At 36.5% G+C, this 14,675-nt stretch overlaps 1 protein-coding gene across 1 annotated transcript in view; it reads left to right on the top strand.

The window, feature by feature from the left end:
- LOC124168089 overlaps positions 1–14,675 on the top strand; it is a 311,034-nt gene that overhangs the window by 166,000 nt on the left and 130,359 nt on the right. The window contains exon 2 of the mRNA XM_046546199.1: positions 11,605–11,734. Coding sequence (XP_046402155.1) covers positions 11,605–11,734 — 130 coding nt within the window. The remainder of the gene's footprint in view (positions 1–11,604; positions 11,735–14,675) is intronic.

Below are 14,675 nucleotides of genomic sequence, written 5' to 3'. Positions count from 1 at the left end.
ACGAATGGCAGAATGACGTCACACGGGCTTTTCCAAGCATTCATACTTAGCCGTCGCGTTTTCGCGCGCTTGAAATTTTTCACATTTCATTTAATCGCGAAAAATAGATAGCGCCATTTAAAAATCTGAAAGCGTGAAATGCGTACTCCAGGAGTAATTATCTTTAGATTTAGGTAATAAAAAAATAATAGAAACCACCCTATTCAATTTACACTGCGTATATATGTTGTGCAGCGTCTCTGCTATGTTCTTCTGCATCGTCTATTCGCAATTGTTAGTCGTGAGAGCACAATCAGCACTTAAATATGTTCCTATGAGTAACAACAGCAGTGCCTTCCAGTTACATCTGATGTGCGAGCTCTAGTTTGAATTTTTTATGCTGAGATGTGTAATGTGCATGCTCTGATTGTCATCCCTTCGCTCACATGAAACGCTTGCTAAGAGGACAGCGTTTTGGCCACAACAAAGAGCTGAAGACAGCGTAGGGAATTGGCTGAGATCACAGGCGGCTACCTTCTATGATGGGGGTATAGGAAAATTGTCACCATGTTAGAATAAATGTTTACGTCGTAACTGGTTGTATGTAGAAAATTAGCTGGTTGATGTAGCTGAATCGTGAGTAAATAACAGTTTTAAATTTCAAAGTGATCTTAATGTAACGACCGACGGGACCTTGAAAAAAGAATAGCCCTCATATTTTATGACGTTTTTATATACTCGCTTCGTTGTTCGTCATCTTGTCATGGTAAAATCTTGCAACTCCATTTAAACCCACTCTTCTATTAGCTATCAAGCTGACATTTTCAGGAACACTCAGAAACAGGCGACAATGCAATATTCTGGCACTTTTATTATGGTTTTAACAGCATCGCGGTTGTTATTCAGAATTTAAAAATTTATATGAATATTAACTCAAAATATGGCCACCAAAAAAGACGGCGGCGTTGCGATCATTAAAAGGAAGGAGGAAGAATAAGAGTCAGAACAACAAATTGGTTTACATGAAAGTACGACGGCTGTTTTTTTTTCCACCCTCCGATAGCTCAGCAAAAACACCATGCAAGCGACAGGAGGGCACTGAGGGAATAGGACTACTGCGCGTCCTCCGTACCACACGCTCAAGTCATTTTTGATCGTAAGTCATTTGAAGGTAGTGCCAATCTCATTAGCTACACTGCCTAAACTGATTCTCCCGCCAAGTGTGCACTGGGAAGGGACAGCCAGAAGACTCGCCAAATGGCTTCAGCATTGACATGTCTTGGCCTTTATGCCAATAAAAGATAATAAAAAATATATAGTGGCCACGGATGAGACGGATTAAATGCGGCACTCATGAATCAAAGCAATAATTACCACAAAGGATGCACCAAAAGTCACTAGGCAAACAAAGAAAATCAGGCGATCCTTTCAGTAATCGAACGGGTTATGCTACCGTGTTTTGTTTCAAAAAGGTGCGTTACTCATGGATTTTATGCATCCGGTGACAATGTTCATGCAGCTGCTCACTGTGAAACATTACGCCTTTTCCCATTCAAAACAAAAGAAGAGACATGCTGACTTCTGGAAGTGTTCTGATCCATGACGATGCCCGTCATCTCAGCAGTGATTCAGCCCAACTGCTCCTAGAGCGATTTCAATAGGACATTTTCGATCACCTGCCACGCAATGTCGATCTAGTGCCGTGCGACTTCCATCTTTGCCCTGAAATAAAGATGTGGCAATGAGGGAAGCGTTTTCAAATGGACGATGGGCTTCAAGACGACGGCAAAATTTATTTGAAGTCATTGACGGCAACATCCTATGAAGAAATTATAATAATGCTTTCTACAGCCACGATCAATTCCTCAATCACTGAGGGAATTCTGTCGAAAGGACACCACAAGTGTGATCAATATTTATCCATGGAATCATTTTTAATCGATTATTTTATCTTCTGTTCATGGCCCACTGGGAATTAAAAATATCGTCCCTCTTATATCGAAAAATATTTGCGAAAATAACGTTTTTATGAAGACTTATTTTTTTATCGCAATATTATTTCAGGGTGACTCAATAAATTTATAATATCCATTCTTTATAAGTAACGCGCGCAGTTTCCTTTTATTATTATTTAAAGACCGATACTGAGAGGAATTGACGGCTAATTAACATTTTCATATAAATCTCGTCCTCCTCGTTCTTTCAAAATTGATACCACCACGTGTACCTCGTCTCCTTCTCCTAACTTATTCTTCCCGAACGCACCGCATGTCTTTGCCTCGAGGCCTTGGTAGTCGCGGAAGGTTGCGCTCCACGAGCCGAACGTCGCCGCGTCGACATTTTCAAAGGGAAAATTCACTCCGCGCAGTCGGTGGGGGAAGGAAGCTCACTTAATGAAAGGGGAGAACAGAAGAAAATCGCCTCCTTCCATTAGAACACTCCCTCGTCTCTACCTTTCTTACAATTTATGCTCTCGCGACCGTCCTCACGCGTGTACCGACCAGACTTCTCCTTTCTCCTCTTCATTGGTGCTGCCATCTCGTATTTGTTTCCCCAACCACCACAGCTGATAACCGCCGATGTGGTGTAACGAGGTAAAACCAATCGAATTACTGTTAAAAGACACATCTTTGGAAATTTTACAACGTTTTATTATACTCGCTTTCCTGATTGTCCTTCCGGGAAAAATCTTATTTTTCAGTTATCTTAGATATTTCAACCACTTAAGTACTGATTAAATAAAGCGCTGAAATTTTCAGAATAGCTGAAAACTGTATGACAACGCAATGCTATAAACATTTTTATCGCGATGGGAGGAGTAAAATGGATAATAACTTTTGATGACATTGAAAAGTTATGGTAAAGGGTCGTTATATTGTTTTAAACACATTTGGCATCATATGCGTTCTACATCACATGTACTTTATCTTACGGTCAATTCAGTTATGATATTATTACGCAAAAAATATTTTTTTCTCTAGGTATAGAGTGTTTTAGTTCTGTGTGTTTTCATTTCCGCAGTTTATGAAATTTGAAGTTAGCCTAAACACAGGCTTAATGCCTTACAGGGTTCCTAACTTCCTTGAATAGATATAATAACCTGTAATAAATATGTATGCATGGAAGAATAAATTACACATACATTATTATATAATTATACATTACTTCGAGTAATATTCAGAAATAAAAATTAAATATGGAGTTCTAAACATTGCCACATAAATCCAATGGAGACGCTGTAATCACAGTAGATGCAATAAGGTGTCTGTATGTGAGATTATGAAATTTATAAATGCTGGTTCATATGTATCACATTTGTCTCCTAGCGAAGGGGAATGCAATCTTACATGCCCGCCCCGTTTTTCGTTGTTCATCTAAAGCTTATTTTACTTTCTCATCAATCATGTTTAAAATTTTCAATAATTTTAGCGGCCGTAGACAGTTATTTACTTCTTTTTATCAAAACGTGATGTTTATAAAAATATTATTTTTATACTTTAATATTATTTATTTTTAATGCATACATTAAAAAAAATAATTTTTACTTGTAATCTACGCGAGCTGAAAAGCATGTTTACCACACTTCAAAAAACGTCCCGGTGCAATTCATACAAGACACATTTACATACTACCCCGCAAGCCGCCTAAAAGATGTGTGGCAGGGGGCGTTAGGACACCAGCCGTTACAAATAAAAAGGAAATGCTCTAACGTAATTACGGCTAGCATTTATCATAGCCCTTTTATGGTTCGGGGGAAAAAGAAATTCGCATATCTATCCGTGCGGCAAAATATCTCTTTTAATTTATCGCCATTGTCGGACCTGGATATATAGTGGGACTTGAATTTTATGTTCTCCGTGTCGCTCTTAAAGATAATCATTCTCAATTGTTAAAGCAATCTAAGCCTAGCGCGCAGCCTTCGAGTCTCCAGTGGCTCCCAGCCTAATTTGCTTAATATCTGGACTCGGACTTAACAGCTGCACTAAATAAGTAAAGGGTAAATAGTAACCACTTAATTAATTAATTTATTCTTTTTATTTTCTTTGTAAACATTCATTATAATTAAGAGCCCTGAGGAAGGAGAATAAATCTCCGAAACGTTGGCCAAATGTGAGTTTAATTTATCATGACCTATACTCCAAGAGCATAAACATTACATTGTTGTTATAATAAGGAAGGTCAGGAGAAGAAACTTTATTCAGTAAATAATATGAGTATTTTCAAACTGTATGCTAAGAAAAGCAAAACTATTGGAGGTATCAAAACCTAGTGATACAATTTAACTAACTAAAAGTAATCGCATTACTTTTAACGATGAAATCTTAATAACGGTGATATTTACTTGTTTTTGCTGCATTCAAAATGTTTTATTCTTAATCTACTCGAAGCTCGTACGAGTTATCGTTAATTTTAGTAATCATTCCATCTTAGCAATCAAAACTGAAAATTTGAATTGCACGCTCGCTGATTAAAGGGCAGTACTAATATGGGCTGCACATTAGAGGAAAACAGGTAGAGCCGTGAAGACATGAGGAAGGGAATTGCTTTAGCAAAGGAGGAGTTCATGAACACGATGAAGCTTATGAGACGATGGTTATGTTAGAGTTTAAAGATAATGCTAGTCAGGAGTCTGATTTGGAGTGTCACGCTTTACGGTTCGGAAACGTGGACACTTAGGTGGGAGGAAATACCGGAGGCATTTTAGGTTTGTGTGTGGAGAAGAACCGAGATGGTTACGCGGACGGAGAGGAAGAGGAACGACGAAGATTGGATGGGGAATGGACAGAAGGTATTGGTGGAGAGAGTACTTAGCTGGGAGGAGATGTTGAAAACAGTGTTTGAGGGTATAATGTTGGGTAAAAGAGGGAGAGGAAGGAAGGAAATAGGGTCTTAATGGAATATATAATGGAAGGGAGTAGACCTTGTTATGAATTTAAGAAAGAAAGGTTGGGGAGACTACCAAAATACTTCTTAAATACTCCATGGAAACCTACCTTAATCGTTAGTATACTTAAAGTATTCTATGCTCCCATGAGAAAGATGGGCTGCGTCTCATCGAAAATTAGATTAAACTCTTCCACGTTAGTTCCAACTTTTTTTGTCTATCATTTAATATTTTGTTTTTGCTTTAGCTTACCCTATTATTTTCCGATTTCTTGCTCTAGGGTGGGTACACAAAAACAGATTGTGAAAGATAAGCAAAAAATAAAAGGATAGAGCTTACGTACGAGGGAGAATTTATTCTATTTTTCGATGGGACGCAGGGTTATTTCCTTCAAAAGAGGATTTGTCATGATTGATTACAGCTTAGTTACCAATAAAGATTTTATCTCGCGTAGGAATTTTATTTGTGCAAAAAGTTTCAAAAATATAACTCATATACGTATTTATTTCGTTCTTTTTTATAAGAAATCCTTATTATCCTTTTAAATATTCAGCCAAGAAGTCTTGCGTAGGTAACGTTGATTGAATTTTTTAGGTTATCCAAAGTAATTATTCTGTTTCGTCCCTTGAGCATTAGGAGGAAGTAAATTTATTATTGGCTAGTTCTTAATAGGCAGAGGAACTTTGTATCAGTAGCACACCATTTGTCTCTTGCGTATGTGTCTTAAGGAAAATATTTTAAATGGAAGTTTATAGAAAGCTACTACAATTGTCCTTAAGGCTCTGACTAACTCATGTTAAAAATAAAGAGCGGTAGTTATGGTTGGTTATGATTGAAAATAGTTTCAGTGCCACTGAGAACAATTCCGTTTTCTTGTTTCTCTTTACACCTCTACCACAGAGTAAGTAAGTGCAGAGAGACAGAGGGTATTAAGAGCCATTATTAAACGATGCGTAGTTTGATGTAATTAATATGTTCATTGTGGTCGTTGAGCAATAAACAAGCATTTTCAATCTATTTGCCGACGTTGTCCTGTAATAAAGAAAAGATCTCTTAGAAAAGCAACACGTCTTTCAGCTTCTCGAAAGGGCAGTCATGAGTTTCAGAAAAAAATTCACATTTCCTCCATATCTATTTTTACTGGTGCCTGAAATTTATACAGTCGGATCCGTCGAAATTTATCTGTACTTGGTGATTCATTACATCATCTCCTAATAAGCCTAAGTATGCTCTCCCCTGCTAAAAATTACCCAGGTTCACCCATTGGGAACAATTTCTTTCAGCCAATGAAATGAGAGTATACTTCTCTACTCTATGGTAATTACGTTTCAGTTATTTTTAATTTAATTTTATGAACATTTAACTTATTTCAATATGGCCACCAGACGAATTTGCCATTGCAAGATCATATAGGTGTATTCTAATAAAACCTTATCTGCATCCTTACTTTGTGTATCTCCTACTCGTCCTCCCCTCCCACTTTTCATTTCCGTTTGGTGCTGCCATCTCGTATTTATTTCTCACACCACTATCGTCCGTATCCTTTTCTCCTACACACCCATTGCTGTCTTCTGCTCAAAACTTTTTGCCACATAATTCATTAAATCTTCATTTAAATTTGAGACTCAGGGGTTGGAGGGGTGAAATGTTTCGGGCGGGTAATACGAGCTCCATCTCTCGGGTAGAAAAAAAGTTAACCTACCTCTCTCTCTGCGCCTCTGCTTGTTTCGGGAAATCTTACGGCCAATGAACTTCAGGGTGAAACTTGGCCAATAACGTCCCCAAAGAAACCGGAGTGGAGCAAGGGAGGGGGGCGAGGTCTAATGAAAAGAGGAGTAGGTAAGAGTGTGTCTTCCCTCTCTCTCACGGTAGGAAACGATGTCTGTCTGCTCACCCTTTTCGATTCTCTTCCGAATGACTGTCTTTCACTCCTTCCCTCGTAATGAAAAGTGTAAACTGCTACCCAAATTAATGTACATGGAGAAATGGAGAGGACTAGGAATTTTAAATGATCGGTAAATTGCCAAAACAGTAACTAGGCTCGGTTTCAGCTACGTTATAAATATTTTACGACTACCAGTTTCAAATCCAAAAAGAATCTAGTTACTGTTAAAAGTTAAAACAGCAACTGATTGCTTTCATAAGTACCAGTACAATACAATAATGTAAATAGTTATACTTACAAATGTGTTATTTCGTACTCGTCCGGCAGTTCCTTGAATGTGCAGCGAGCGTATGCAATCCGGTGAAGAAAGACTTCCGTCTTATTTAATTCTATATTCTTATTTAATCAATTCCGTCAGACTAAGGGTAGACTTACTACAACCATGTTAATGCTGTGGATGGTGTAAGCATGAAGGCAACAGACGAAGTGAAGTATCTGGGAGTTACGATAACCTCGAACTTTTGTGGGGAACACATTGAATATTTTCGGCAAAGCCCTGAAGAAATTAGGATTCGTCAAGCGTATTGTGGGAAGATTTTCGGATGAGAAAGTAAAAGAAAGCAGCTATTTCGCACTCGTCCGACCGCACCTTGAATATGCAGCAAGCAATTGGAATCCGGTGCGGAAAGTCTTAATCCGTGAACTGAATAAATACATAGGAAAGCTGCACGATTCGTAGAAAACAGCTACGGGCGTACAGAAAACGTTACACAGATAGTAAGAAAGAGGTTGGGAGCCGCTACAGATTTGGAGGCTGCGCGCTAGGCTTAGATTGCCTGAGAAAATGAGACTATATATCTTTAAGAGCGACAGAGAGAACATCATATTGGAGCCCCACTATGTTTCCAGGTCCGACAGAAGCGATAAATTAAGAGAGATATTCTGCCGAACGGATAGATATTGGAATTCTTTTTTTCCCCGAACCGTAATGGACTCTATTAAGAGCTAGTCGTAATTTTGTTTGAGCATTTGCTTTCTATATGTAAACGGCTATTTTCCTAACACCCTCTGCCACACGAATTTTTAGACGGCTTGCGGGTTAGCATGTAGTTGTAGATGTCCAAGTAACAGGTACAATTACAAGTAATAGTTACTAGTTACAGCTACAAATGCCAGTTACAATTAAAAAAGTAACTATGTACAGTTACATGTAATAGTCAACATTTCCATTGTCAATTAATGACAATGAAAAGTACATATAAAGTCACTTCTTGCAAAACCGTTTGAAAACTGCCAACACGAGCCATGCTCGAGGATCTGTTGAATATTTCCTTGAAATTTAATTTTATCGCATTGCGTCTCATAATAATAAATAATGAATTTATCTGTAACTTCCTGTTTAGGATGTGGTGCAATTCCTGCAGGTAACCTACTGCAGAATCCTAGAAGGGAAGTGTCCAAATTTATCACAGAAGTTACCGTACGGCTATAATTTTATCCATATTATTAATAGATTCGTTATTTTTAGGGATGTAATATTAGTATTAACATAGCCATTTAAAATCATTGAAATTAATATTGTAACCACGGATAATGTTGTTACCACAAATTAGGAATTCAATTACGACCAAAACTCAAAACGAAAATTTAAGGAAAAAGTCCCCGGTTTAGTATTATATAATTTTATAAAAAGATACTTAAAAGATAATAATTAAATAATAAGAATCACGTTATTACATAAAAATTTTTGAACCGTAATTTATTAATGTTTCTATATTTTATGTTATTGTATTACTGCTCAATTGTCAAGTTGTTTAAGTTTTCTTTTTTTCACACAAACCACACTAAACACAGAAAACGCAAAAAATGCGCAAAAATTCATTGTTATATTTTCACCGGAATCATTGTTACAAAAGTATGGGCGTATTTCTGTCGTAAATGGAATGAAATTGGTTAAAAAAAATCTTCTAGAAATTCTTCAATCAGCACCTGGAATTTGTTGTTCGTCAGCATTTTAATTTTCCCTTTTATTTGAGTAAGAAAGTAAGAAGATATTTATTCAATTCTCTGGATACATATCCCTAAAAGCTACAAATACGTAACACACATTTTGGAAAGTTATTAAATAGAAGCAAAATGAAAACGTAATGAAAAATTTACATAGAATCACACGATCAAAAAAGCTGAAACGTCTAAGTAAAATAAATGGTTGGTTTGATTGCTGCCATAACAGGTAACAACAAGATTTCTTCTAGGGTGTTCCACTGTAATGAGGCAAAACAAAGACTTAAAATGATTATGAACCCGACAGATCTTGATTGTGCAGAACGAACGTAAATTGAAAACTGTAAACTACCGCAACATTGAATTCATCAGTGAGGGCTAAATGAAACACCTTACTGTCTTGGGGACATTATGTAATGGTTGTAGAATAACCTTTATCATCTTAGAATATCCAGAAGAATTGAACTCACCTGTGGATGTCTAATATCGCGAACTTTGGATGCCGAAGGTTTTCTTTCTCATTAATGGCTGAAAAATAAACTGAAAAACTGACGTTTATGAGGGAAAAAGCTTCCCCGAAGAATTCAATTGCTTTTGCTCGACTACTTCCAGGGAAATGTTCCTTTGTGCCGTTCCGTTTTTGGAAGCAGGAACAAATTTTTATTGGCGTCCAATCGCTAAGTCATAGCAGCATGTTAGCAAATAAAATTTTCCGAGTCGAAATTTTGGAATAGCTTGGATGGATCTCAATTGAAATTTTATTGCTCACAGCAATACGTATTTCTACCAATTACGACATGAGGAAATCTGTCATGTATATTCTCATCTTTCTGCACTTTTTCCCCTACTCATGTGCATTATCATTGGTTTTTTTACGGTTTTCCTGCAACAGTAATTGTTACTTCTCACTCCCGATATCTCATTTTAGCAAAAGCCATTTTTTCTCGATATTATGTCTTTTTATAAGAGCCACCCGAACTATATTTTCAATTTTCTACGTCCAATAGATAGATAAACGTATAAAATGCTACGATTCCTTTTATGGACTATTTATTTTATTTTTACGGCAAGTTATTAACCCAATCAGGATCTTGGAAAAACGAAAATGATTATATGAATGTAGATTTCTTTTATTTTCCTATCAAATATTGAATAATTTCCTATAACACAGAATATTAATTTACAGGCAAATGCTTTTGGCTGTGTAATGTTTATGAGACAGTTTTGATTATATCATTATCCCTAGAGGAAACTGAAAGCAGTTTCGCTCGAAGCCATTTTTGAGAACTTAGTTGGCCGGGTAGAACTTACCAAGTGGTAAATTTTGATAGAGGGATAGAAAATAAATCTCACAACGATGTAGGCGGTTGAATTGAGGTTTATTAAAACATCAAGACACACGACTTGTATGAAACGTACGATGCCTTGTCATCACAAAGTAATATATCTGAAATACCTATCAACCACTCCAATGGTGAATTTGGTTAACCAACTTTAAGTGTTCAGCAAAGTGGCAAAAATTCCTATTTTGTCTTAAACAAATTCAATATTTTCTTTCTTGTTGGTAAAGATTTTATCGGTGCTTATTGCAAATGTAGTATTCAATTCTTGAAAATGACGGCGTAGATAATACCGTGGAGCGCCGCGGGTATCTTTCCTCAATAGGTACTTGGGCATGCAGTGCATTACTAACTTATTATGACTCACTTATTCATGCTTATGTTGTTGAATAGGTTAATCGTCCCATGTTTCGAGAAATTCGGATCACTAATGAAAGTATTTAAATAAATCATAAATTAATTACTTTAGTTTTATTACATGAATTGTTACAAGTAGGCTTTCGCCTGGTTGCAGCATCGAAGTAAAAGAATGAAAATACTAACTTGCTACCTAAGATAAACTGAAGAACCAGTAAATACACCTTATATTACAGCTTGCAGGATGCAAGAACTACAATGACACGAATGCCGTACTAATTAGAATAAAATAACCCAATATTCAATAGTCCCTGATGAGCTCATGGAAGGTCATTCCACTCGTTTATTTCTCCATACAAGACGGAATCCTTCGAAGTTTCCGTTTTCTACTTCTTGAACTAAATTTTGAATTTGTGATCGCTCCATCCTGTGTATAGAAGGTTGAGTCCAGCTTTTGACCTATTTTCTTCCAAACCTGCTCTTTTATAGACTCTTTGTAGGCCCCATATAACCTATTTTATGCCTCCCTAGAGTACTATACCTGGCTCCCTTTCTTTAAACTTTTTCAAGGTCTTAAATACATTAAAACTCACTTATAACGATAATGGTTGAAACAAAATCCTGCCTATAACGAGGTGAGTTCCCGGTCCCTTGGACTTTCCTATCATCGCCATTCTACGGATGATACGAAATCCCTTATATAACGAACTATTATTTGGTACTTTGGGGAATTATTTCCTCTTTTACAAAAAAAATTACGGCCATATCCGCCACTCAACCGTTCTTTACCGTATTATCAGTTGTTCTTACGCGTGGTCATCACCAAAAAGTTCTACTGTTAATATTAAAATCCTTCCTTTTACAGCCGTTCGATGGAAATGATAGGACGATGGTTAAATATTACGGATGAATTGCTTATATGAAGCGAATGTGTGGAATATTAGCCGGCAATCCTGGGATGCATAGGGAAAAATGTGGATATAGCGAAATCGTGTTCATAACAAAATAGAACGATGGTCCCCTGAATTTCGTTATAAGGTAGTTTTACTGATTCTCGTTCATTATGAGGAATCCTCACTGATGTAGCATTACTTCATGTATTTTCAGTTTGATTGTAGTTGTTTCTTTCATGACTCCATGGTTCATTCTTTCAGTTCCGCCGGTGGACGTGGAGGCAGTGCTTGGGCGAAGTGTTCAGCTGCCGTGTGACGTCACTCCGCCCGGTCACGACAAAGTCTACATGGTATTCTGGTTCCGGGATGACGCGGGCATTCCACTGTATAGGTAAGTGATGGGCCATTCAGTTGACATATTTCTTTTCTCACACTTTTTTTTACCTCGTTTGAGTTTGATTAACAAACTATAAATATAGCAAACTAGTAGGCCACTCGGCGTTGCTAGGGAACGAAAATATCCAGTAGTGAGAAAATTGGAACTTGGAATTTGCGGTCACATGGCAGAATTTTTAGCCTAAGGAACAAAGCAGGTATGATGATGGTATACATATGTATCAGCAAGCAATGGAAAAAACGATTTTCGTGTACCGCGCAGCTTACACTTCACTTCATAATATTGATCGTTATCCGTGCGTAGATAAAAAATTTCATGTACCCCATAAAAAAGGTTTTCACAGAGAGGAGTAATAGTTAAGTGTAGAACACTTAAGTTATGTTTTCCCTTTAGGTGGGTAAAGAGGTGTCTACCCAGGAGGAAGTACAAGTACAGAATTTGTATGACGCGACGTAACAACCGGGTATGAGGAATCGACGGAAAGGACGAATCAGACACATATAGAGGTAGCACTACGGGCTTTGGAAGTATATGATTCACCTATGTACTAACTTTGGTTGCCATTTATAAAGCCGCGTGCATAGCGGACGGGCAAACAAAAACTCTCTTTTAAATGTAGAAACGTCAAAGAAAATTCTTTTCTGGTATTTCATGGATTCGTCTATATTATTTATTCATTTGTATGGTAAAGATGCTATTTTTCGCCTTACATCACGAATTATTATTCGGTACCTTGGGAAATTATCCTATTTTTCACCTTCTAATTTTCATTTTCAACAAAGTAATGCTTTGGGATTGGAGTCCAATTTTATAATAAATTAAACTGCAGGGAATTCTTAGATCATTCTTAGCTCTTTACGTGGAGACAATTTCTTTTTTTTCAATGCCTAGACGATAAAGATATGTTACTGGCATTGTATGTTTTAATTTCTCTTAAAAATGAGTTTGAAATTTAGGGCCTTTTGTGAGATTTTCGAGTGAATAATTATGGGGTAGAAATAGGCTTCAATGGTCTATAGTAAATGTAATCTAACTGGTGTCTTATAATTAGCGAGAAATGGGAAAAAGTATGAAATCAATTGTTTCAGGGTTAAGTTTGTGAAAATCCATTGTAAACAATTAAAAACGTATGGTACGTTTTCTAGAAAAAGTTCCATACGTTTTTCATTGTTTAGGGACAAAATATGTTAAAAAAACCTGTAATTTGTAATTGCAAATACTGTTCAAGTAAAAACCAGGCCTCACAAATTCATTATTGATAGAGATTTTTGAGGGATTAATATAAATGACATGTGAAAAATGTACACGTTTATTGATCGATATATGGTTTATTATCGATTGTGTTTACAACTGCGAAATTAATAATGAGTAACCATTGTCAAAAATTCCAGTTTTGTCTCCAATCCTTACTTTTGCAATTAAAAATTATGCATAGGACATCAAACAGAACAATATAATCCTTTGAAATTATATAATATTCATATAATCATTAAAATTTATAAAATAAGCGTAAATTTGCGATAACATTTTCAGTGCCCATAATACGATCAGGTCACGTTAGTATTGTATTACACTAGAATATTAGCTTCGATTTTAATTCATTGCGTATGATGATTAAGTAGGATTTAGTAGATGCATCATAAAGACAAGTGAATTTACGAACGTGAGTAAAACCCTTGCATGTCGTAGTTACCTCTGAAATCCACGCCTGTGCACTTGTCACGGCCAGTGCCTTTGAAAATTTAGAAGAGATCCAGAATTATCTAGTCTCTTAAGCTTCATGGCAAAAGCGCGAATAACCGAGAGGTATATTCCAGTTCCTCGTGGTCAATTTGCGCAGAAATAACTTAAGTATTAATTTACATTAATAAATTAAATCCGATAATGGACAAAGTTTTTTGGAATACCTAAGGGGAAACGAGTAATAAGAAAATAGAAAGCAGAGTATATGATTCAGACCCCGTAAATACTAACAATAAGTTCCTTCCATTTTATTGAGGGATAAATTCTAATTATTACAAAAATACTGTTTTTACACAAAATTCGTTTCAAATAAAGTCCAGAGAACATCTTTGAGATGTTAAATTTTGAAGTGTGTTACAACTAATCTTATTAGGAATGGTAGTTTCAATGGTATTTTTACAAACACTTTTTCATTTTTTCGGAAATCAAAACCAATATTCTCAGAAAAGTTAGTAAGCTTAATGCTTGTTTGTAAAACTATAGTGATATCTATTCAAATTTATTTACGACTTAGTATTCAGTGAATATAATAATGTTTCATTAACACGTTGCGGACCGGGTATTTAATTCCAATCTCAACGGGTAGGACCGGGCATTTAAAGGAGCTTTAACCTAAATGACACTGATTCACGAAAACACTCATAAAATCTTTACTTTTTAACGTATTTTAATAAAATTTGAAGCGTTTTACTTACCAGAGGTGTTAGTACTTAGTTTTTGTATGGTATTTGGTGAAACATGCTCCTTTGTGCAGGGGAACCTTGCAGAATCCACAGATATACCGAGTTTCCTTCCTAAGTTTATTAGCAGAACAAACTCGACACATCCGCGAAGGATATTTCTTCTTCCCATGCCCCACTATCTTCTCTAGAGTGTGTTTCATCATTCCCCCTGCTAGCCTTGCTGGGTTATCCTGCCTAGGCGCTCGCTGAGTCGGCCTTCCTATATCGCCCTCTGTGTCATCATCGCTGGAAGACGCACTTCTTCCCTCCTCACATTTAGCCCAGCCCTTGGCTACTTCCAAAACAAATTTTTTGAAGGTCAAACGGGTAGATGTGTTCAATGTTTTGTATATCACAAAAGAGTTAAATAGGGCACAGTTGATCAACCACAACACCACTTTTTTTGTCCACTTCATAGTTTTTCTAAGTACTGAAAAGTAAGCCAAGTACATATCAGCTTTATCTACACC

This window comes from Ischnura elegans, chromosome 11 (assembly GCF_921293095.1).
Source record: "Ischnura elegans chromosome 11, ioIscEleg1.1, whole genome shotgun sequence".
NCBI classification, from domain to species: Eukaryota; Metazoa; Arthropoda; class Insecta; order Odonata; family Coenagrionidae; genus Ischnura; species Ischnura elegans.
The sequence above is the reverse complement of the archived record's forward strand: the minus strand, read 5'-3'. Positions and strand labels throughout refer to the sequence as shown.